A 25,032-nucleotide genomic window follows, 5' to 3' on the forward strand; every position below is an offset into this window, starting at 1 on the left:
GAACGGGGCAACGCAACATCATGTATCACTCAAAACCATTATGCCAATTGAGCGATATACGGATCTTAGCGTTAACTGATTCATGCTTCATAAATCCGGTTGTGCATAGCAAATACTGAGAAAATAGTATCAGTTAACAGTTTCCTTCCTTTTCAAACTGAAATCATATATAAACACCATTAAGGCAGGTTATATGCACTGATTTCTGTGGATTGGGTTTCCCTGAACTTTATCATGGAGAGTTCTAGCCCATTAGGATATTGTAGAAAGTGCCATTATAATTTTGAAGAGGTTCTGACAAACATGGTGAAAGACGACAGGCTCTATTTGTTAAATTTTCACTGTGCGTGCAATTTTACCAAAGAGAGCATCCATTAAAAGGGGGAAAGTGTTTGCTCAAAAGGGACACAAACATTTGGTCACATTAAAATGAAAAGCTTTCAAAAGCTTTGCATGATATGCCGTTATTGGCTATTTCACATTCTAGCCGTGCTGCTGCCGGACGTGTACAAACAAGCTTGGATTTTAGCCGAATCTCAAAACTTCTAAGGTCGACTATAATGGCAAGAATGCCATGATTTGTATATGTATTGTTCCATCATTACCTGAGGTATGATTATGCTAGTATTTTGACAAACGTATAGCCCTAACCTACAGCCTATTTACATGTGAGATTTATTTTATGTTGGAAAACTAGCCTACATTAAACTTTTGCAACAAGTTAAAATATAGGCCTAGTAGGCCTATATACCAACACACAACAAAAATATGTCTCCTCAGATGATTTTGCTGTGCAATAAAATAAAACACTAAACGCAGATGGAACACAGTGGCATGATCCAGCGCAAAATGTGCGTAAATGTTTTGGTGCTCCTGTTTCTACCCACGAGCGTCTTGAGTTAAGTGAGTCCTGTTCCACACTGCATGATAATTAGTTTACACCAGACTTCTCTCTTTATTTAACCGAAGGAAATTGTTTAATGGACCGCGGAGAAGCTTGACTAATGGCTGTACAGCAAAGAAAATGAGAGACTGTGTGAGGGGAGATGGGGGGGGGGGGGGTGTCTTCTAATGATGCTGGGCCCATAGGCTAATGAAACTGCATTTTTCTGAAATTGACCTACCTCATACATGGACTATGATTTTTAGTCACGAAATACTCATCAAGCTAATGAGTAAAAAAACTTCAGTCCAGTTTGAGCAGCAAGATTTTATTAGTTGTCTCGTCGTTTTACACACAGACCTAATACGTCTCCCAGATAATATCTGATTCTATTAACCTGAGTCAACTATATATATGTGCACCTATCGATTTTCTTTGCTATCGGGAGAGCATTGATAAGAGACCTATATAATAGAATTGTGTTGACATGGACGTAGAGCCATAGCCCATTCATGAGCTGCAGTCACCCGAGGTTTTTACTGAGAACAATTCCACAGGTGGTCGTGGTTTAACTTTAATCCAAAGCCATGAGCTCACTGGAACATCGTAATGGTGCTGACTGCGTTGATAGTGATTGCTCCTTTCCTCACATGGGGATGGGACTCTCTCTGTAGATTCCCTCGCTCATTTGTCGCCACGTTTGGGGACCACCGCAGGTGTATCTGCTATACTCGCCAGCAAACAGTGATGTTTGCTGAGGGCATTGATTTCTCACACGGTCAATTCTGTTCAATTATTGTCGGACCATGGGGCAGCCCGTAGGAGACGCGAATACAGACTACCTGCGAGGAGTTGGCGTTTTGTGTAAACAGTGAAACCAATAGTTAGGAGCAGTAAGGTCACATGGTGACAATGACACACCTATGAGGGCCTAGAGCGGCGCCAGGTATAGGTAGGGTAGATAGAGCAGCGGAGCAGCGCTGAGCAGGAGAGATATACATGTGCACCTGTGCGGTTCAGAATCCCCGGGCTTTGGCAACTATGAATCGGGAAGAGCATTTCTACTCACCTGCACAGCTCTACAAAGACCCCTGTGCCTACCAGAGACCGCAGAGCGAAGACTTCAGCCAGAGCCCGCCACCGTGTCTCTATATGGGCCGACAGACTCAGCCCGTCTACGCCTCGCCCTCCGTGGGCACCCTTGATCAGACGTGCCTGCCTGATATTGCTTCATACAGCATACCTATGCGGGAGGACCCGGTCGCCCAGCACTTGCAGCACCCCCAGGCCCCAGCGGGCCACCTGCATCCAGTCGGAAGCTACGGAGACCCCCCTGACCTCTGCGCCGACCGGAACAGATACCACTTACCTTTTCCTTGGATGAAGTCCACAAAGTCTCACGCGCATACTTGGAAAGGACAGTGGACAGGTAAAGTTCTTGTCTAGTTAGTCTGCATGTTTAGGATATTAAAGTTTCACTTTAGCTTGCCTAAGCAAATTAGTAGTATGCTAATAATACATTTTATTAATTATTAGCATACTACTAAAGCTCAATATAGGCTAAATGACAAAAGTAGGCTAATAATATTACACTGTGTGTGTGTGTGTGTGTGTGTGTGTTCATTAGAGTTGAAGATGGCACAATGCTAAATGTGACAACATGATCAGGCCTTTTATATCCAAGAAAACCACAGACAACCAAATATATTTATTACAGTTGTCAGTTATTGAAACTACTGCAGGACGCAAGTTACGCCAACACACACTGATTGACTTCTTTCGGCCTAGTCATTTCGAAGCTGGTGGAGAGCATAAATATACCATATCCATCTGGTTAATATTGTAAAACTTCATCTGTGGCCTATCTGTTTTGGGTGGGTTTATAGTTACATTGTGCTAGTAAAAATTATATGTCAGAGAGGTGTATATGTCAGAGGTGTAGAGGTGTATATGTCAAATGCCTACTTTCCCCCATATCAACCACAATGTTTAGTGAGCTTATCTGGAACGAGTGTCGTTTAAATTCTTTATCTCAAATCCCACCATTCAAACTGGAAAGTGCTTGAAATGGGATTGTTTGCGTAATTGCGAAAATATCACTTCAGACACCTCGGCAACGCAAAAGACGAATCGTTTTGAGTGGGACACAGGCCTAATGCTAAGCTATATTGCAAGTTTGTATTTTTCACTAAAACATAGCATATCCTGTCTGATAAACTGCACATAAATTAAAGATAGCCTAATGTCCACTGTCGTGTATTTTTCTTTTGGTTGTCTGGAAATTAATGGCTCACGAAAAATATTTAGGCACAAAGGCATAATAACTGAATGGTCTTTAGTTCTCAAGATAGGGAAACGTTGGTAGTGCATAATTTGTAGACGTCGATGGACGACATTTCTCCATAACGTAGTTTATAATGTTTTCCAGTAATTGTGCCATATGATGTGATTCTATAACATTAGTGGACTGCGTTGAAGAATAGGCCTACATATGCCGTTGTACGATTTTGTCATACCATTTGAAGTTGTTTAAGGATTTTTAGTTAGAAAATGATGTTGTAGCATTTCAGCCCTTCGTTCTCTCAGTTTACGGACTTTAAGTCACTGCATTGACACAAAGTCAGCCATAAAAACAGCATAATTTCCCACTGTATGCTTTGGATTTGGCCTGGTGGAAATGTCAGCGTGTCAAGTACAACCTATACTACATAAATAAACTTCTTAGATAACACTCCTGGTGATTGAATATTCAGAAGACCTGATGCATTTATTTTCCTGAATATGTTGTGCTTTATTCAAACGTGTTCTAAATGTCTGGAGTTGTACATCTATGTCTCTGACGTCTCCTAATGAATTACTTACACCGGTGCAAAATAAAACCGTGAATAAAGGTGGGCCTAATGAATGAACTGACAAATTGAAATGTAATTGATGTGTTCAAACAGTTCAAAGCTTTGGTGGGGGCCTAATCTAAGTGACGAACAGTCTCAGTCACCTTCCATCATAATTAGTGCCTATTCAACCCAGATTCAGGAATTTAAATTAAACTAAGATTTAAAATGAAGAAATGCTTGATTAGATATAAAGAGATTGAACTTGATCGTCATCTCAGAACACACACAGTGAGGGATCATTTAAAATATTTCAGAAATAGACCTCTTTTTCCAATGTGCAGACAAACTCAAATGAACTGCCCTTTCAGAGTATACAGAACAGCCTTGTGTGAATCTAACAAGTTAAGTTCATTAGCTGTTTTTGTGCCCACTGGGATGTTCCACAGGCCCCTACATGGTAGAGGTGGAGGAGAACAAGAGGACGCGGACGGCCTACACGCGCGCCCAGCTGCTGGAGCTCGAGAAGGAATTCCTTTTTAACAAATACATCTCGCGGCCAAGGCGCGTGGAGCTGGCGCTGACGCTCAGCCTCACCGAGAGACACATCAAGATCTGGTTCCAGAATCGCCGCATGAAATGGAAAAAAGAGGAAGACAAGAGACGGGCAAGGACCGGGGACCCCGAGCAGGATTCCTCCATTACCTCCGCGGACCTGAAGGACGACCCTTGCGTCCCGGCGGCACCGACCTCACCTTTGCATGGTTTGGGTTCCTCGGTCCCCCGCGACGCAGCGTAAAAACAGATCAGTACAAAAGACTCGCCGTGTTCTAGAACACACGTCCACATACCATAGGCTACACTCAGTGCTGTCTGATGAATACTGCTGACCAGCGCATCATGTGTGACTAACCTTACCTTTGGAGAATGCGTCCATTTAGGGGAATTTTGGCCAGTACGTAACCATGAATAAACCTCCGATCTCCATAGGCTACTGTATTGACGGCAGAGGGCAGTGTACACATACATAGGCCTACAGAAGAGAAGTCCTGAAGTGTTAGCGTTGGAGTTCAATGTCTCAAATAAGAACACAGCACTTCGTTTCCTTGAGTGAAACTAGTGAATAGCCTACTTTTCAGTCGGCAAAAGAAATACCATCATTTTGATCCTGTAATGTATCCTGTAATTCCTGTAATTTTGTTTATACATTTCAATGTAATATTAATATTTGTATTTAAATATTCTATCAAGTCTACTTTCTAAAATAACCATCTTTCATTCCACACAGGCTATTTAAAATATTTGATTAATCCAATAAAATGTACAAAGCGCTCCCTGGTCGTTAGTTTTTATATGAGGAATGTGTTCAGCATAATGGAACCACATTTAACGCATTTTCGTGCCAAAGCATAACCATAACCAATATCCATCTTCAATACTTTATTGCTGACAGAGACATAGCCTATATGCCTAACCTACTTGAAGAGGTCTCCCATAACTTTGTATAACATGCATCAACCTACGTCTGACCATTGCGTGACCCGTTATAACGACAACAACATGATTATATGAGTCTTTGTGAGAAGGCCTGTTTAGGCTTAAAGTAATGGAGAGTTATAACTTGTGTTGAGTGTCAGGCAGCACAAGGCTGCGGAGCCGGAGGCTACAGATCTTTTTAACTTCGTCAATAGCGCACTCCCTCTCCTTGGCGAGGTCGTTCCCAGAACGCTCGGACAGCTTGCGCAGAATAGCTGCTTTGTTGTTCATTTTGGCACATATGATGAATGGGAAGCCAAAACGCCGCTTATATTCGGTATTGAGCCTGTACATCCGCGCGGTCTCCTCGGGAGTCAGTGAGGTCATGCCGGCTTGGCTCTGCTCATCTTGCGAGTCTCGGGTTAACGTCCCTCTCTGCAGATCCCTGCCCGCCAGGTCGGGATGACACCTGAGAATGCCCTCTTTACCTGTGCTCGAGACAGACACATTTGATCAAGTTTACCACCGAGGTGAAGTTAAAATTAGCCCACATAATTATAGATTTATAGCCTTAATGTTAGAGTGAAGTTTACATGATCCCTAAGGCTCAGCCCCACAGTCTAATATTGACATTTTTAGAAGAAACGCCCTTAGGGTGTGAAATGAAATGTTATTTAGGATTTTTTTTTTTTTTTTTTTAAACAGTCAAATACATAGGCATACCTGATTCCGGTAGCTTGTCGATGAACTCAACAATACGGGCCTCTAATTCTGACAAGTTGGCAAATGGACGATGTGACCATATCGCGGCCGCTACCAGAGGATTTTTTTCAACAACGTTTCCAAATGTATCCACAAAATCTTCATAAGATAGAGAATTTGCACTGCTTATGTCCATGTTTCAGAAAAGGCTCTACATGGGCTACAAGATAACAGCCTGGGGTCTGGCCAAAAGGTGACCGTCCACCCCATGATCATAGGGGCGAGTAAACAAGTGATGCAACCACATGGTTGTTTTTCAATTTTAACCCCTTTTCCAGGTTTCTTAAATGTGCTGTTTCTGCTCGCTCATATGGACAGAGGTGGATAACAACAGTGTCAGAAAGTAACGGTCTTACCACATATTTGTTCCAAGCATTAAACTAGCAGATTCTAATTGACAAAACGCTTCAGCCAGAAAGACAAGATGATTCGTGAAATCGCCTGTGTTAAGTGCACTGTGCACAGGCTGAACAAATACATGGTGGGACTTTCTGGAGCCGGAGTTTTCCACTTGTTTGCTGTGGCGATTAAATGCCTGTTTTGGTGCGCCATCTGGTGGCATTATTGTGTCACGAAAGTAATCCTCAAAGCAATACTAACTAGACCTACAGCATGCCACATTTTGTTTTTTTTTCCCAATAGGTTTGTACTCATCTTCAAATTGAGAGCACCTTGGAAAAATATATAGAAGGGTAAACACAGGCTTATAATATGTAAAACGACAATTTACAGTTTTTTTTTATTTATTCATAGAGATGGTCAGCAGTACAGCAGACCTCATTTGTTTCCCCCACTGTGCCTACCTTTGGTTCTTTGGCAAATTACATTTGCTGCCAGGGCTAATATGACAACCTTTTCCGTGTACAATCTGTATAGTGCTTTACATTGTCAGATTAATCTTGCCCTCCTCCCCCTTTGGTGCTTCCCTACTTTCTAACTGCAGTGTATATCACTTAGCAATTAGTAGATGCAGCATATTATCGGGTCTTGAAATATTCACAGAAATCCCTAGAAATTTATATTCATGTTGTTTTATCCAATATTAGTTGTGCATATGTATAGCCCCATCTTATACACATCCATTGAACCAACAAAGAAAAGGCAAAAATAGAGACTTTTGTGTAATTATTCCATATTTTGTGTAGTCATTCTATATCAGAACCCCTGACATACATTAAGCTTTTTATTGTCAGTATGCATTTTGGGTAACCAAAAGTCCTATGGGGAGTTTCCATAGGGCATTTTACAAAACGCATGAGCATACCTTGGTAAATAGTGGTCTAAAGTACTCATATTTCATTCTATATTGATACTTTCAGATACAGATTCACAAGACCTGGTAGTGGGCCTGTTGTGTTTCCAAGACAAAATAAATGACCAAGAGGGCAGAATGTGGTCATTTCCAGAGATGTACATATCCACCTAAAAACAAAAACTATCATTCCACCCTTTGCCACTCTCTGACAGTTCATCACACAGTCGATCTATTGGTACCAAAATAATCTACAAGGCCTCGGCTTTCAAAAGAGGTCAAGCAATTGAATATAAGTCAAAGTATGTGGAAACAGGGCCTTTGTTAGTAGGCGGTGTGCAATTTTGAGCAAAAATGGGGGGGGGGGGTAATGAGCTAGAACAGTGAATAAAGGAAGTAGTGCAACATGCAAGGTGCTGCGGCCTGTACATAACATCTTTGGACAGGCTCAACGTGTAAGTGCAAGCTTCGGTTTAGGACGAGTGACACTAGGGCAACATGGGGGTGTGGCAAATATGAGGCAACACATTGCCCAATAGGCAGCAAATGGTTATCAGCTGAGCAAGAACAGGAACCTGGATGAGAAGCAGTGGCCTCTTACGCAATATAAAGACAATAAGTGAACTGGCACCGTGTCAAGAAATAGAACAAGGAGATTGTCTTGAAAAAGTTGTGTGCTATGGAAGTTAATAACATTGACCTTCTTATTGGAGCCACTTCATCTCAGCTCCACAGAACCATAGTTCAATTTTTATTCTCTTTTCCAGGTTCACTGCTTGGGCTGTGTTAGTTGACTGGCGAGATCGAATACCTGAATTGTTGCACCATCTAGTGTTACCTCTGTGCCCTGACAGTTGATTTTATGTTGCCTAAAAGTGGTTCACACATCAACTCATAATGTACAATACAAACGGATATAAACAAGATGAAGTTATAATGAAGTTGTGGTAAAGAAACATATGTTTATTTATCTTAGTTACAGCTTCTGAAAATAGAACATATAACTTCAAGGTGATACTGTATGCTGTCCCCTTGTGAAAAACAGTGTCTAACTTAAGCACACTGATAGTAGACAAACATTGTAAAATCTCATAATCTCGTATTTCCTCCAAATGGAAAAATAAATGCAGCAAGCATGATAATGATCTCAGTTCATGAATCTTTAAACAGTCCCTCTAAACACAGCTAGAATTAAAAGAGACACAATAAAGTATAATTGTATAAAAATAGTATTGCATTAAAAATATAATCTCCATTACCCCTAAGATATACACGCAAGTTTTTACTTGAGCATTTTTGAACAATGTTTCTATCTAAAGAAGAGTCCCTGTAGTTTCCTAGGTTCCAATTGAAGCTTTAGCTTGACGCTCAGCAAACTCCCTCGTCTCAAAAAACACTTGAAAAGATTCCACAAGTCCACTTCTTATGTTTAACTGTTTACTTAAAACTCTTAAAGCAACATCACAAAAATAAAGAAAGTTATCTATAAAATATAATAAATTAAATTAAATTCTACCGCAAAAGTGTAATTCTTCTCACTGTGATACTTTTACATTACATTACACTTATGCATTTAGCAGACACTTTTATCCAGAGCGACATACAAAAATGGGGAATTACATTCGAGCTACAGTGCATATGATTCCTTAGGTAGGAATTAATACTGCATCAATCAATACTATTACTAGAGGATGAGAGTGCAGACATTATGAGTACCAGTCAAAGTGTAGTAGAAGGAGAAAGTGGTAGCATGATATGCTACATACTGTACAATCATTTGATAAAACTTAGTGCAAATCCCTGGGAGACAGTTGTCACATACAAATGGCATGTTGACATTACTAAAGCTGACAAATTGAGTTCATGTTTCCCTGACACAGGAGTCTAAGGATTCTGTGGCCTTCTCATCTGTACCGCTCTCCATCTGAGACATAAGCAAATGCTCAGCGTCATCCACCATTGCCACAGTGTTCTGATAGATGGAGCTATTGTTGTTCTGTTCCCCAATATTAAGGTAAATCTACAAGAAAAGAGGGAGGGGACAGAGACTGTGTCACAACAGGACTCAATGCATCAATGTACTGTATTGTCTCCAAGGTGAGTTGTTCTAAAGAAGCTGAAAGTAAAAACAGGAAGTGTGACTAGTCCAGCAAAAACTGAAGAACTGAAATGAGAGCACTCGGAATCCGCCTCACTGCTCAACTGCACTCATGTAGATTCAATTTCCAGTTGTACTGCCTCTCTGTACCACCTCTTTTTAGAATTGCAGGGTTTACTCAAAGGCAAGTGTACTTTTTATGTCTCATCAGTGGTCATACTCACTTATCTTAATCAGTCTTATTTCATATGTGTGTAGAAGGCATTCTGTATAGACGCAGTATGAGTAATAGCCCAAACCAAACTTTCTGCATTGTAGGACAATGAAGTGAATCATGAACCATGAATCTTCAATAGTCACCTTCTCTTCTATCTCAGCCAGCTCATTCTCCATAAAGACCACCAGTTTGGAGAAGCACGGTCTGTCCTGTGGCTCCAGGGCCCAACAGTAACGCATCATGCGATACCTGCACACAATACATGCACATCTATTCAACAGTGTGTTCAACTGACCATATATTCAACACTATTACCGTAACTTCCCAACTTCCCCCTAAGCCGCTGCTTATACATTGATTTAGCAAACTTTCTTTAGCTATGAGGTTAATACACGGGGGCAGTTAATATGGTATTAACATGGTTTTGTTTCTTTTAACTTGCATAAAACACTGTCCTGCAGCTTATACACAATGTGACTAATACACAGGAAATGACTGTACATACACATCTATTCAATAAGCTAATACACTTATCCAGGGCAATATAATATAATATAATATAATATAATATAATATAATATAATATATACTATTTTTTGGGCAGCAATATGGCACACGTGATCGTGGCGTATACATCCTTTACTAACCCCACTCTCACTAGCCATACTGCTTAAATGTTAGAACATCCACTGTAGAAAACACACCTAACACAATTGATAACGTCATCCCAAAATCCATCACTCAAACGGACTACTCATGGTTTTTGTATCACTTGCTGAGTGTCATGTTGCCCCAACATATTCATCCCTTGTTGAATAATAGACACGTACTGTATGTTTGTTATAATGGACACTTACACTGACTCGCTGGCATAGTATGGCTGTTCCATTTGGAATCCCCTCTCTATCAAACTGTAGAAAGTGTTATCCACCTTCATACCAGGATAGGGTGTTACACCTTAGGAATTTAAGACAGAGAGAAAGAGAGAAAAGGTAGGAAAGATAAAGGATTGTAATGCAGGTAAGTTTGAAAAAAAAACACCTTCATCCATATAATCATGTGCTTTACAACCTGTGTGGTGTAACGGTGTCCATACCCAGAGAGAAGATCTCCCACAGCAGAATGCCGTAGGCCCACACGTCACTCTGCATGGTGTACATCCCTTTAAAGATGCTCTCGGGCGCCATCCACTTCACTGGAAGACGTGCCTACAACACATACATCACTCCTTCAAGACGGGGATACACACACAAAACACACAACCACACTAATGGCCTCGATGGAGGTCCATGCCAACATGTCTTCTGTGTGCAAATACCTACATTGCCTCTCACAACGTAGTTGGAGTCATTGTCAATATCTCTGGCCAGGCCAAAGTCCCCAATCTTCACAAGACGGCCTCGTGTCAACAAGACATTTCTGGCTGCCAGGTCACGATGAATGCACTGCAGATCATGGGAGAGCAGCGGTTTGGCTTATCATAGATAGTTCAGCATGTACAGAGGAAGTATAAACATGGCCTCAACATACCACATATCCAACCATAATCCATTTTTAGTGTAAGTGAAAGTGTAACATTCAGTAAAGGTTACTAGCTTCTGTAATTTACAAGGTTGTGTATTCTGTGCATGCCCTAAAAGTAAGATGTCCACCTATAATTCACAAGGGTTTGGGGCTACAAGCTATATGGATGTGAACGCATCGAGTTAGGTAGGGAGAGTTTGTTGCATGCACACTTTGATACCTAGCAAAATGTTTTGTAAAAATTTTGTATGTCACACATGCAGCAAATGCCATCTAACATGTTTCCAATGGTGGCGCATCATCTGCGTACAATAGCTTGTGTACTGTAGATTATGAGGGCTCTTCAATATGTGTGAGCTTTGTGTTTACAACTGCGTCTGCTAAGCTTGCATAGACTACGAAACAGGCCACAAAGCAAAATTGTTCAGCTGCCCCTACGCAGAGGTGAGTTGATGGTAAAGCACAGGCAACTATATACAGGCCTTACATTCTTGGTGGACAGAAACTCCATTCCTTTGGCCACTTGGTAAGAGAAGCAGAGGAGGTCCCCATATGTAAGCACTTGTAGATCCTCTTCCTGAAGGTCATCAAGCATCTCTTCCATCTCTGTTCTTCCTCCAACACTTCCTAAATCTGCTGGACAGTTCACACAGTTGTCACCATTCAATTTCAGCACGTAAAGGGAGCAGTTCTCAACTGAGAATTAGTCTGGACACCCTCAACTCACTTTTGATTTCCAAAGGCCATAAACAGCAGAGAAATTACACATCTTTATGGTAAACAATGGCTTGTTGTTTTCAATTGGCGTCATCTTTATACTGGTTAGTGCAGCCAATGGTTGTGGTAGGCCTATTAGCCGTCCTGCTCTGTCGGACATGGTATATAGCTGAACGGATGTGATGGATTTATGGGTTTTTGGTTATTTGGAAATCAGCTTAAATGGGAGGGTTGCCAGACGAACGTGCAGAGCAAATTCAGATGCAACAGATTTGTGTGGGTTCACCCAGAGTTTGTACATTCATTGCTAAAGATGGTTGTGCATGATTGTGCAGCTGAGGTTTTATTAATATTATTGTTATACATTTAATATTATTCATATTATTTATTACATTTTACATGCATAATTGACCTCACTCTGGCCAACAACTTTAGGCATCTTTCAGTTGCATTGCTAGATTGCTAACAGGGGAGGGAGCATAATAAATGAGAGCAGTTGTGATTTCAAAACCATGTGCTTTTCTAATTCGTCAGTGCTCTATATCCATCTCCTTTCTATGGTCATTACAGCCTGCCGGAGTGTCTTACTTTTACTTTACGCGCGTGTTGTCACACAAAATCCGCATACCTTCTGAAATGTCCATGGAGGTTGGGTTTTGACTGAGGAGAGCAACAAACTCCTGATCCTTCACTGGGGACATGGGCACATACGGGCTAACAGGGTGCTGGTAGTCACTGCAGAAGTGAGACACTATTAGGGAAATCTAGAGCCTCCGCTCAACTTAAAAGGTCTTCTTATTTGGTAATATCACAACACTACTTTGTAAACAGAATAGAACAATAGCTTGCACAACCCATTGCTTTTTAATTATACGAATGAGCCAATAGAAAAATGCTGTTCATGTCTGCTTTTAAAAGATCTTCTGCATATATCTTAAGGATCATCAAACTGACACCTTGGGGGCCTATGTATAATACATGTCTGTACACCTTTGATTGAAATACATAATTTATCATAATTTTAACATCATTTAATTGTAATGTAAAAAGTAACCAGTTTTACTAACCTGGTGCTTTGCTTTGGTTGGTAGTTATGGTACAGGCTGGTGAATCGATCCTTGGTGATTGCGTCGGCCAGACACTTATGAAAGCTCTCTCTGTTGTTCTTAAGGTAGTTCAGGAGGTCCCCATTACAGCAGTACTGAAAGATTAGGTAGGGGGGCCCTATGGATTGATCAGTTGTCTAATGTTATTCCTGGAGCACCTTAATTTATCATGTGCTGACCTTCATTTACATACTAAAAAATTTGTCCCGTACAAGAAATCATATATTTTATAGTCAAAAAATCAAAATGAAACATAGCCACTGGTCAGATGAAATAGCATCCATAATTGTTGGCATTCATGTAACTCATATTCTAATCTATGCATATTCATATTCCAGTTACTATTCATATTGATTGTTCTATTCATAACCACATTCACACTTACTCCCATGTTTGTGATCATACCCACAAACATAACCGCATTGACATTCATTATTTGCTGGAGCATTTCACATCCATGGCTGTTTCTGGCCCTGTGCAGGATGGCCTATTACTTACCTGAATGTGTGCATGCTCCCAGCAGGTTAACAATGTTGGTATGGTGCCCAATATATGTTAACATCTTCAGTTCTGACATCAGAGCCTCCCGCTCCACTGTCTGATGTTTGTCTGTGCAATAAGGAGAACCACAAGCACATACAATCATAAATGGAGCATATATGTTTGATTTGATCTATACATGTGAACAATACAATCAGAACTGCAAGGATGTAGGCTATGTAAGCAGTGAAGTGAGATTCAGTATGTTTCCTAATAAACCCTTATATGAAAAAATAAAGAAATACCCACACACTGTTATATTATGCTCCCAGAGTGGTTTATTTAAGCTACAACGTTTCGACCAGAGGTCTTCGTCTGGTGACCTCACCAGGTGACAGGTGACCTGACAAAGACCTCTGGTCGAAACGTTGTATCTTAAATAAACCACTCTGGGAGCATATTCTGCATATTCTGTACTTGTACTCTGCACAATGACAATAAAGTTGAATCTAATCTAATCTAATCTAGTATATGACAGCGTGAGGGTATTTCTTTATTTTTTCATATATTGGCTCAGCCTTATACGCAGCACCTGTTTCATTTTTTGTAGATGTGCGTGCACTTTCATTCAATGACTCCTAATAAACCTTCACATTCAACGTGTGAAGATTTACTGACCAAAAAAGACAACAATGACATACAAAGTTCCATGCAAGTTTAAAGATGATTGTGCTAAATTCTTCACAGGAGATACTAAGAACCTGCTATCAGGTGTCAAGGTATCACAAAATTGTGATGCTAAGAAATGCCTGTATGTGTACGAATGCCCTGTATTCATTGTAGACTGTCAGTGCATTTAGCTTCAAGCAATGACTAAATTTAACGCTTCCTGATTTCTTCTTATTTTTTTTTTATCAAGGCCATTTCTGGAAAAAAAAAAAAAACTATAATTACACGAAGTTGACACCCTTACAAAATAATCTATTGGAAGTTCCCTTTTCTACTTAACTGGAATTTACATTTATATCACTTCAGCCCTTTTAAAAAAAAAACATCTATTCCGCATCATGTATGAGAACGACACCCACTACCAGCCTGATCCTGACCCTGAGGGGTCTATGACCTCTAGGTGGAGAAGTTAGCCAGAATGATCAGGCCTGAAAGTTTCCTCTGGGGAGATGTCCCACCTTTAAGCATTTTGACGGCCACCTGCATGGAAACCCCTGGCTTGGTAATCCCGTAGGCTGTAGCATGCACCACCATGCCAAAGGCTCCTGAACCCAGCTCTTTCCCTTCAGGAGTGTGAGAAAAAGATATATTAGCGCTGAACTTAGAAACAGAAAGTGTTTGTCGTCTTAAGATATCCAGGTAATAACAATGTTTACAATCACTGGACTATCAAACAGTACAGAAACATAATGAGTTTGAATATGCAGCAAGGTGCTATGCAACCTAAAGTGTACTTGGCAAAGTTGTGCACTTGAAATGAAACTAATTCATCTTTTGTTTTCCCCCAACTTTATAAATATATTTAAAAATCCCTTAAGTTCATGCTTATCCTACATTTTCTAAAAAAGTACTTTGAATGCATAAAACTCAACAGTCTAAATATGCCTTGGTTGTGTACCTAGTTCAAGGTTTTCTCGAGGAAACTCCCATTTCAGATCATACTTGAAATCTTTGAAGTCGATGTAAATGTAGTCATTGTCAGACGGACCAACCATCTGAATCATCTGCAGCTGGCTCTGGTACACTGGTTTCTGAAAGGAACCACCAGAGGTAAGGGGAATGTAGGAACAGTAGAGAAACAGGTGTGTTTTAAGGAAATCCTTTAGGGCCTACCTTTTTCTTGACAAAATACGAGAGTAATATGGTGACCAGGAAAACAATCACCACCAGCATAACGATAACACCCAACAGAAAAGTGGTGTTGGGGGCTGAAACAGAGTAGGAAAAATACAAAGGATTTAAGAACAAAATGTAAAAATTACATGTAGCATTAACCGAGACAGCAGATAAATAGAGAATTTCTATGCCAGGTCAAGTAGTTGAAATCTATGTGTGATCTGGAAACAGGGAAACATGTTATATAGAGTATCAACTGCATAGTTATGTAGATCGAGAGACGAGACCAAGTGGCAATACCAAGTGACATTTGCTTTCTCAAACAATTACTATCAAATGGGAGTAACAAGTTTACGGAGCTCTACACTCTCTAACGCAAACATACTATACTGTAGTGTGTATGTACATCATTATTCCAGAATATTCCATCCATACTTCCTTCAACATAGACACCATTACTGTCTGAAGTGAACTCACAGCTCTCTATGAGAATCTGGTCACTGCACTGTGCGCCGGCTCGGTTTCGGAGGCAGCAGAGCAGAAATTGGCCTCGCACGTCCTCAGACGGGATGGAGCTCTCGATCCTCTTGTGACAGTACTGCCCCGAGCTGGACAGCTCAGGAGCCGTTTTAGGGGGCTTCTCTTTCCAGGACGAGGAGTTCTGGCAACTACAGATAAGCCAGAGGGATGAAGCATAATGATGGTTTTGAATATAGCAAGGGCATGGCAGACTCATCTAAAGCTTTCTTTCATTGCTGTTATATTATATTTTTTAAACATATTAAATATTATATACACTCTGTAGCTCCCTTTCAATGCAATTTTAACATGATTTCCAAAACGGTATGTCCAGCACCTACACTTTGTAATGTGGACACCGCTCTGGCAATTCTTCAAATTACACTTTTAAACATATTCCATAAATGGGGTCATGCATGGACTTGTTGTATATTGAGATAAAAGACTTCAGAAATCCTCTATGTTCAACTCTCTGTGTTAAAAGTGTTGGTCTGAAGCTTCACAGTAGATCAGACAGAAAGAGAATGAAAGTATAAGTATAAGTATAAGTATAAGTATAAGTATATATACTCTTTTGATCCTGTGAGGGAAATTTGGTCTCTGCATTTATCCCAATCCGTGAATTAGTGAAACACACACAGCACACAGTGTACACACAGTGAGGTGAAGCACACACTAATCCAGGCACTGCCTGCATCAACAGCGGCGCTCGGGGAGCAGTGAGGGGTTAGGTGCCTTGCTCAGGGGCACTTCAGCCGCACCTACTGGGTTTTGAAACCCTCCGGTTACAGGCCCGAAGTGCCAACCATTAGGCCACGGCTGCCCCAAACATACTCAGCTGTTAACTGGCATGATTTCCAAGTCAGGTTCCATGGATGTGTGCTGTTGGTCATGCAGGTAACTGTAGTGCCATTTTGACTGAGCTTCAAAGTTGGGCTGTCTGTTCGAAAAACCAGAAGAGACTCTAGGTTATTTTATTCCAAAACAAAGTTAGCCAGAAATTACAGCGCAAAGAAATGCACAAATATAGATACCTCAAGGGGACATAGGCAAAGAGAGAGTGCTCTAGAATTTCAGAGATATGAGTAAAAGTAAATACATAGATAAATGGACATGTCTGGTGGGTTAAACTCCTAAAAAGAGAGTGTAGGAAGACCAAATGAAAATGACGCAAATACAAACTTCAGATCAACTATGAAATCCATGAAGAGATTTGACATATATAACTCTGAAATATGCAAAGCAAGACAGTCTTTCTTCTCTAACATCATCAGTAGAAGTACAAATAACACTATTCTCAACCGCTGAGAAGTTAACAAATCCCCCCTCACAATTAGCATCTGAACTTCTCTCAAGTAATATATGCAATGAGTTTGCATCTAGGTAAAATTGGCAAAATCAAAGGTAAAATTGACAGGCTCAACATATCTTCTCAATTACAAACTCAACATCCGGAACTTCCAGCTACAAAGGGAGGGAAACTTAAAGCGAGTTCAGCTTGATAGACTATGAAACACTTGAAAAACAGTACAGAATCGCAACTCCTCCACATGTGGCCACTCTGCCTACCAATTTCTTCAAAACTGTTTTTCACCTTATAACGGCAGATGTCCTTAACATTGTAAATGTATCATTGCTGTGGCACTTTTCCTAAGTCCCTGAAAACAGCTGTTGTAAAGCCCCTTCTCAAGAAGAATAACCTGGATGCCTCCATGCTAAACAATTACAGGCCCATATCCAATCTACCTTTTATTGGCAAATTATTAAAAAAGTAGTAAGTAGAAACAGCTCTTATAAAGGTTTTCAATGACATATGCCTCAATACAGATGCAGGCAAAACATCAGTCCTAGTGCTACTGGACCTTAGTGCAGCACTGGCACTGTTGATCACAACATATTACTACACAGATTAGAACATTGGGTTGGATTTACAGGTAGCCTATCAACTGGCTCAAATCATATACAAGAAAGGAGCTTCTTTGTTGCCTTCGGCAACTGTACCTCAACACCAACATCCTTGACCTGTGGTGTTCCCCGGGTGTTGATCTTGGGACCACTATTATTCAACTTCTATATGCTCCCACTTAGACAAATCATCAAACATAATTTGATTTCATATCATAGCTATACAGATGACACCCAAATTTACTTAGCTCTGTTGCCAAATGACTATGGTAGTTTTTGGTAAAAAGGATGAAAGACTTAGGGTTGCCACTTTCCTTGACACAAAAGGGCTCAAAGCAAAGGATACTGTTTAAAAAAATCATGGTATATTAATTGACAGTGATCTAAATTTCAACAGCCACATGAAAGCAATAACTAAATCAGCTTTTTACCACCTCAAAAACATTGCCAAACTTAGAGGGCTGATGTCAAAACATGATTTAGAAATACTAATTCATGCATTTAACTCCAGCAGGGTGGATTACTGTAATGGGCTTTTCACAGGCCTGTCTAAAAAGACTGTCAAACAGCTTCAGGTGATACAAAACACAGCAGCTAGGGTTCTCATGAAAACTAATAGAACTGAGCACATTACTCCAATTCTTAACTCCCTGCACTGGCTTCCAGTAAGTCACAGAATTGACTCTAAAGCACTATGGCTTGTTCATAAATCAGTAAATGAAGGACCTAAATACCTAACAGAAATGCTTCAGCAGCACACACCTTGATCTTTGAGGTCTCAGGAGAAAAACAAAAAGGCCCCTACTGTAGCCAGTTTTAAATCTAAACTTAAGATGAAACTGTTCACAGATGCTTTCTGCTAACTGCACTGAGTTACAAATTCTGAATCTGTCTTTTACTTATTCTACCTTGTGTCTTTTATGTTTTTAGTTATTCTTTATTTTTAAATGATTTTATCTTGTGTTTTATGTTTTCTTTTTTATTATGATCTTTACCTTTTAAACTATTCTTTGACTATTGCCCTTCTATGCTTTTATTTGCTATTGCTGTTTGCTTTTGTTTATATAAAGCACACTGAATGGCCTCTGTGTATGAAATGTGCTATAAACAGTAAATAGACTCGACTTGACTCTGTGCGCACCTGTAATTTTTTTGCCTAGATGCCCCCTTAGGGCCTTCATATAGAGCCAATGGTACATGGAGTAACATTTTGAGCAATGTTTTCGAGCAAAGCTGAGCGATGTTGTTTGGGCACTCTCCCATTGGAGAACTATCTGAAGAACTTTAATCAGTGGGCATTCATCACAGTCATGCGATTGCCCCCATCTATAACATAGCTCAAAAAGTTGTCCCATGAGTTATCATTTGGTGTCCGGTAGCACTCAAAAAAGGAGTAAGAACCAAAGATTCTAAAAATAGAGCTCCACTCTAGAATCTTTGGTAAGAACAGACACTTAACTGTCCTGCACCACTTACCTGTGACACACAAAGACACATTCTTGGTGACACTGGTGTCGCTATTCTCCAGCTGCAGCCGATACGCACCAGGCTCTTGACCACACAGTGTGTAGGTGCTAGAGTGAGCCAGAGAATGCCTGTTACACAAGCAACAGCAAATATGATGTGACTGGACTAATTTAAACTGAGCAAACCTTCTGGCGTTACTTACCTCACCCCTTCCCACACATGCTCTTTCCCCTGGCATTTAACTCTCTCTCCACTTGGGGTAAACCAGTGACAATCAGCCAGTGGGAAGGAATGCACTGTGGTACTGAAGCAGAACCCAGACTTTTCACTGGCTTTGATATTGTTGACCTCGTTCAGCCCTGTAACGTTAATGAATCCTTTACCTACGGTAACACAAGAGCAACAAGGTCAACATTCAATGATGGTGGTCATCCTCTGACCAGAACAGAAGAGATACTGGAGACATGAGTGCAAAATCAGAAAAAAATAGAGATTGACCTTACCCAAAACGTTAATCGTAGTTGACTTGATTCGATTTTGATCTTTGCAGCTGAATTCAGCACTGGTGACTAAATCACTGCTGTTCAGAAAGAGGTATTTAGTCCTCTCTCCAGATAGGAGTAAAACTTGGTGAGCCTAGATACAAAACAAACATTTAGAGATGGTGGAAAATGTACAGTAGCAGTGCTTCACAGCAATGATGTCACTGCTAGTGTTTTATCACTTGCCACGCACCTTTGAGCCATTGAAGAGCCAGTCAGACGACAAACTCCTAGATGTGCAGCTCAGCAGAAGAGTCTGGCCACGTATCACCACAACAGGAGGACTAGAGTCTGAGCGGTCCAGATCTGAGGCAGGAAAAAAGATGTCCTTCAAATAACCAGAAGAGCAAATCCTCTCATCTTCTTCTTATCCCTCCTTCAATCCTTGCAACTCTGGGCTCCGTGTCCAGCTTGCAGCTGTCTCCAGCCATCATTAACATCAACATAGTTTCATGATGTATGCTATTCTGTCAATTTGTCTGGCTTGTTCTTTTTTTATGGTTATGGTTATTAGGGTTCCAAGCAGTGAAGCTGTGGGAACCCTATTGTTTTTATTCTGATTATTCTGCCCTATTATTATTATTTTTCCGCAGCAAAACCGTGTCTACAGCCATAACCGTAATAGGTACAGACATCAAATTTTCACCATAGGTCCCAAATGAGTGCCTGATCTCACAAAAAAAAGGCGCTATTTACATTTGTGCATATTTCTCCGGAATGACTCCTGCATCCAATAAAGCCAGCCACGCCCATTTCCATCATGTACATTTTCCCGCCATTTTCAAAAAACTCAAAAATGAAAGTAATCTATCTCCTCTTAGATCGTTGATCCAATTCCTACTAAATTTAGTACACGTCATCTACAGACCAAGCCTAACAGGTTGGCTTTTTCCGATTTTTGATTCGTTGCTTTGATTCAAAGTTGCACTTCAATCAACTTTTGGAGCATGGCCTGTAATAATTTTATTGCATTTATCATAATCTTGTAAAGGTCCCATCCTATTCAAACTTTGTACACACAATCATACAACATTCTTTGGACGCACACTGAATTTCATGAAATTCCATCCATAGGGGGCGCTACAGCCCCCACCTTTAACCTGCTGAAGGACACTTTGTTTGGACCCCTATAATTACCACTTGCAGTTATATTTAAATTTAACTGTACAGTTAATGTTGGTAGGCCAACATTAAGCAAAATAGTAATTGCAACAATAATGTCAATAATGCAAAATAGTAATAATAACAATAATGTCAAAACAATATCAAATATCAATAATGAAACTAAACAAATAACAAATATACAAACCATAACTCTAAGAATTAATTAATTAAGTAAATGTTTATATGTGAAATATTTTACCATAGTCGTAGAGTAAAGAGCACTCTTCTCCTAGTGGGTTCGAAGCACAACACATCACAGTTTTCTGTCCGTAGCTATCAAGCTTGCTCTCCACACTGGCTGCTTTAGCCGTAGTTCTTACACCCTCGGAAATTACACTGTGTTTTTTAAGCATACATACATTACATCAGTGTCATGATACTATCTATAAAGTTTTTAGAGTGATAATTAATGTATAACTGAATGATATATTTCTTGCCCATGGGGCCAAAAAAAGTTTGCTTAGTCTAGCCTTATGCTTCCAGTGACCGCAATCAGAACTCTTACCTGGACTTGTTGACATCTTTGTACCATTTTATTTTTGGGACAGGACTTCCTTCTGACTTACACACAATGTCTGGAGCATAGCCTTTCTCCAACTCAAGAATACTCAAGTGAGGTTTGGAGGGCCTTTCTGGACATCATAAAGTAAACACAAAGTCACTGACACTGAGTGAACGCATTACTTCATTATATTTAATTCGTTAGGGATCCAATTTTGTGATACAATCACATTGTAATGAAAATTCACAAATAAACACATAGGATAACAGAACAGAACACAATACTACTTATCAGCATGACTAGAAGGTAGAGACAAAACGACAACTTTAAAACTCAAGAGAAGGGAGAGGCTACAACTCACTGGTTGGTTTGACACAGAGTTTAATTCTCAGCAAAATGTTTCCACTGTCGTTTCTGCAATGGATGGTGGCCAATCCAGAATGTCTGTCAGTGGCTTGAAAAAGAAACACAAAGGCCCCCTCCCTGTAGGTACAAACATGGCACAAACAACATCCATAGACACGTCATCACATGAACATATTTCAATGACTTAAAAGTATGCTTGATATGTGGGGGTGATGGAAACAGAATACATATATTCGACATTTACAGCTTTACACAAATGGCCTTAGTTTGACTTCTGTGATCAAATAACTAATCCTAGAAATGCATAGAAGACTGAAATATCTAGACAAAGGGATGAATAGTGTTCTAGATTAAATGTTAAAATATCCAAATCATGTGCATTGTGTCAGTGGGTTCATAGCAAGTATTTCAATGGGTTGGTTATTATGTGATAGTCATATTTAGTGACAGATTCAAAAGTGTGAAATCATACAGAAACACAAGTATCAAATAAAAGGTTACGGTCCCTCTTTGTCCCTTTCCCCTCACAGTGCATTCCCAATACATTACTCTTCCCCCTCACAGTGCATTCCCAATACATTACTCTTTCCCCTCACAGTGCATTCCCAATACATTACTCTTTCCCCTCACAGTGCATTCCCAATACATTACTCTTTCCCCTCACAGTGCATTCCCAATACATTACTCTTCGATGGCAGACATGTGACTGAGGCTGTTTCTAGCATGAAGGGGTTTATGCATGTCAATTGCGTGTGTTGGTTAGGTCTAAACAGGTTTGAAAAGAGGATATTTTCAAGTGTGGTGATATTCACTACAAATTTTACATCTTTTTCCTACACTAATTCTGAAAATGGTCTCTGACCGATTGTCTATAGGATTTCCATTGACCTGGACAACTGAAAGGCACAAGAAAATTGAACTGCCTTTTGATGTGATGTATGTATCTCTGTATCTATCTAAAATGTCTTCAAATATTAATACATTTTACACTCTTAAGTCTCAACAAATTAAACATAGAGACTGGCAGAGATTTTTCAACATTACTACATTAATACAATACTTTCCGAATGAATTATGCCCACACTAATATGAGTGTAGTGAGATAGAGAGCCACCATAACTGTGAAAAAGATGTGACAGAGGTGTTACAGAGGAAATGGAGCCCTTATAAAGCCTGTGGCTAATCAGTTAATAGTTACAGGTGCTTATATTAGAACTCCTGTGAAGAAATGGAGTGGATGTGGCTAAAGCACGGACCTCATTTTTGTCCGGGTATCAGCAAGCATAGAATGCCTCAGTCATTATGCTAGTGATTTCAAATATTGGTCAGGGCTGTGCAATATTGTATGACATTTCAGAATTATTATAAGTAGTTCAGACAATATTGCCCGAAACATCTAAGGACTTCTGGACATTGTTAAGGGCAAATGCGAAGATGAGATAAAAGGATAGTCTCATGCCAAATTCCCGTCTTGCACTTCAGAGCATTTTTTGATAAAACATCACAACACATACATTCACATTCCAGAAGATATAACTTAAATGACTAAAGTATAAAAGCTTTTGTGTCGATAATCTTTTTTTAAGAATCTGATTGAGAATTTCACACACACACACACACACACACACACACACACACACATAAAGGCTACCTATGCTTCCCAGTTACAGCTGGTTTGGAGGTGTCCTCCTTGCTCTCCCAGTGCCAGGAGAGGGCATGTTTAGATATGTTCTGTAAGGACACCTTAATGGTCTGTCCAGCAGACACTTCCAAAGTAATGTTTCCAGAGTCCTGCAGCTGACCCTGAGGCAAATTGCAAGGGACCACCTGCAACTCAGAAGATGAACAATGGCAGATAAAAATAATATCAAGTTCATATATCGATGAAAGAGCAGCAACAGACTCACAAGGATCTCAAGGTGTATTTTCGGTCAGGTCATTGGAGGCTATAGAGTTCTGTCAGGTGGAATAACAATTTCTAAAAAAAAAATCATCAAACTACCATTCTCATAATCATGTAGCCTACGGCTCTACCCACTTTTCATCTCCATATTTGGTGAACGTTTGATATCATAACGTCAAGGAATTGCCTTATAGACCAGACTGCCAGCTACTTAACGATGAGCCTAGGTGACGGGAGCGCGTCGCAACTCCAATACTTTCTCCAAATGTCATTCCAACTTTGGAAATAGGCTAGTCTCCGACCATGAAATCGTTTCAAACTTGTAGTGTACGGCCGGCAGAAGTTCGCGGTTGGTCTGTTAAAATAGGGGCACGACGCACTGCGATACTACGCTGGCAAGGTGGCAAGGAACATAAACCACATATCACATATCATCGCCATTCAAAACATTCATAGATTATTTTGACTAGTTTATTTAAATAGAACAGAACAAAAAGTGAGATGAGACCCAGCCTACTGCAAGACAGTCATTTCTAAAGATAATCTTTCTTAAACATTTCTGTTCTCGTGAAACATTCTATTGACAGCCAAAAAGCAACGACACTTGCTGTGAAGCCTCGGCTATGTTGGCCAAGACCTTGAGGAGATTCTGATCTACCTTCTCATCAATGGCACAAGAAAACTTGGGAGCTCCTTCTCCATGTTCTGGCTGCTGCAGTTTGCCATTTACAGTGGGTTGCTGTACCACCACTAAGAAAAGTAAAAACACAGAATGACTAATAGGTTTACGTCGCTTTCACTAGCATCTAATGCGCTTGTCTATAATTTCAACTTGTTCTGACATTCTAGAGCGCTGTATGCACTTGTCTACAGTTCTAATTTGACCTGCCATTGCATTCTAAATGGCCATGTAATCCTACAAAAATCTTAGAACCTGAGGGACATGAATTCTTTGAATATTATGTCACAGGAGAATTGTTGTAGGCCTATTTAGGAATGTTTTCAGAAATGTCTAGTGATCAGCCAACCCCTGATTTCCATAGCCTACCATAATGAAATAGCTTTTAAAATTAAAATGATAAAATGACCTAAAACTGTCCTAATGCAACAATAGATATGCCTACATTGTGCTGATGTATAATTTATAATTCACTTACCAACTATAAGGCATGTCACGTAAATTGATTGCATTGTTGTGTGAGCAGTTAAAACTTGTCACTACTGCGCAGCAATGGGGGAAACAAGTTAAAATACGCCTCGTGACGACATGGGTGTAGCTGGGACTGAAGGCATGCTATAGGTTACTAAAGTCTTCATAGCAGATAGACTAAACCAGTGTTTTTCAACCACTGTGCCGCGGCACACTAGTGTGCCGTGAGAGATCATCAGGTGTGCCGCAGAAAATTACCCAAATGTCACTCACTCAGGGGCGTAGATTTGCGTGGGGACCGAAGGACGTGTCCACACCAATGT

General features: G+C 40.2%; 3 protein-coding genes across 3 annotated transcripts; 1 reads left to right on the forward strand and 2 right to left on the reverse strand.

The window, feature by feature from the left end:
• Nucleotides 1-1,906: 1,906 nt before the first annotated feature.
• On the forward strand, nt 1,907-4,513 carry pdx1 (pancreatic and duodenal homeobox 1). The gene is made up of 2 exons (XM_076291168.1): nt 1,907-2,312; nt 4,164-4,513. The coding sequence occupies exons 1-2, from the start codon at nt 1,925-1,927 to the stop codon at nt 4,511-4,513; spliced, it is 738 nt and encodes a 245-aa protein (XP_076147283.1). The 5' UTR covers nt 1,907-1,924.
• A 737-nt stretch (nt 4,514-5,250) lies between these two features.
• Nucleotides 5,251-6,088, reverse strand: urad (ureidoimidazoline (2-oxo-4-hydroxy-4-carboxy-5-) decarboxylase). The gene is made up of 2 exons (XM_076291364.1): nt 5,914-6,088; nt 5,251-5,678 (listed from the first exon to the last, which is right to left on the reverse strand). The coding sequence occupies exons 1-2, from the start codon at nt 6,086-6,088 to the stop codon at nt 5,329-5,331; spliced, it is 525 nt and encodes a 174-aa protein (XP_076147479.1). The 3' UTR covers nt 5,251-5,328.
• A 2,058-nt stretch (nt 6,089-8,146) lies between these two features.
• Nucleotides 8,147-24,773, reverse strand: LOC143131321 (receptor-type tyrosine-protein kinase FLT3-like). The gene is made up of 24 exons (XM_076290862.1): nt 24,717-24,773; nt 24,218-24,309; nt 23,308-23,483; nt 21,652-21,773; nt 21,294-21,420; nt 20,988-21,124; nt 19,818-19,930; nt 19,586-19,718; nt 19,285-19,465; nt 19,092-19,189; nt 16,545-16,650; nt 15,669-15,859; nt 15,189-15,283; nt 14,974-15,106; nt 14,534-14,638; nt 13,365-13,475; nt 12,828-12,984; nt 12,389-12,495; nt 11,531-11,679; nt 10,842-10,964; nt 10,616-10,727; nt 10,377-10,476; nt 9,663-9,768; nt 8,147-9,224 (listed from the first exon to the last, which is right to left on the reverse strand). The coding sequence occupies exons 1-24, from the start codon at nt 24,748-24,750 to the stop codon at nt 9,066-9,068; spliced, it is 2,967 nt and encodes a 988-aa protein (XP_076146977.1). The 5' UTR covers nt 24,751-24,773; the 3' UTR covers nt 8,147-9,065.
• Nucleotides 24,774-25,032: the final 259 nt, after the last annotated feature.

The sequence above is a fragment of the Alosa pseudoharengus genome, unplaced genomic scaffold (assembly GCF_046254945.1).
Source record: "Alosa pseudoharengus isolate Yale_2024_CS ecotype anadromous, Long Island Sound unplaced genomic scaffold, YU_APseudo_1.1 YU_APseudo_1.1_scf_18, whole genome shotgun sequence".
Lineage (NCBI taxonomy): Eukaryota > Metazoa > Chordata > Actinopteri > Clupeiformes > Clupeidae > Alosa > Alosa pseudoharengus.

Coding starts and splice junctions, on each gene's coding strand:
- pdx1 (XM_076291168.1), top strand. CDS start 1,925: ATGAATCGGGAAGAGCATTTCTACTCACCTGCACAGCTCTACAAAGAC. Junction 2,313..4,163: donor TTGGAAAGGACAGTGGACAG/GTAAAGTTCTTG, acceptor GATGTTCCACAG/GCCCCTACATGGTAGAGGTG.
- LOC143131321 (XM_076290862.1), bottom strand. CDS start 24,750: ATGCAATCAATTTACGTGACATGCCTTATAGTTG. Junction 19,719..19,817: donor GGCTCTTCAATGGCTCAAAG/GTGCGTGGCAAG, acceptor TTTTGTATCTAG/GCTCACCAAGTTTTACTCCT. Junction 9,225..9,662: donor TGGCTGAGATAGAAGAGAAG/GTGACTATTGAA, acceptor CTTTTCTTGTAG/ATTTACCTTAATATTGGGGA.
- urad (XM_076291364.1), bottom strand. CDS start 6,088: ATGGACATAAGCAGTGCAAATTCTCTATCTTATGAAGATTTTGTGGAT. Junction 5,679..5,913: donor CGACAAGCTACCGGAATCAG/GTATGCCTATGT, acceptor TCTCGAGCACAG/GTAAAGAGGGCATTCTCAGG.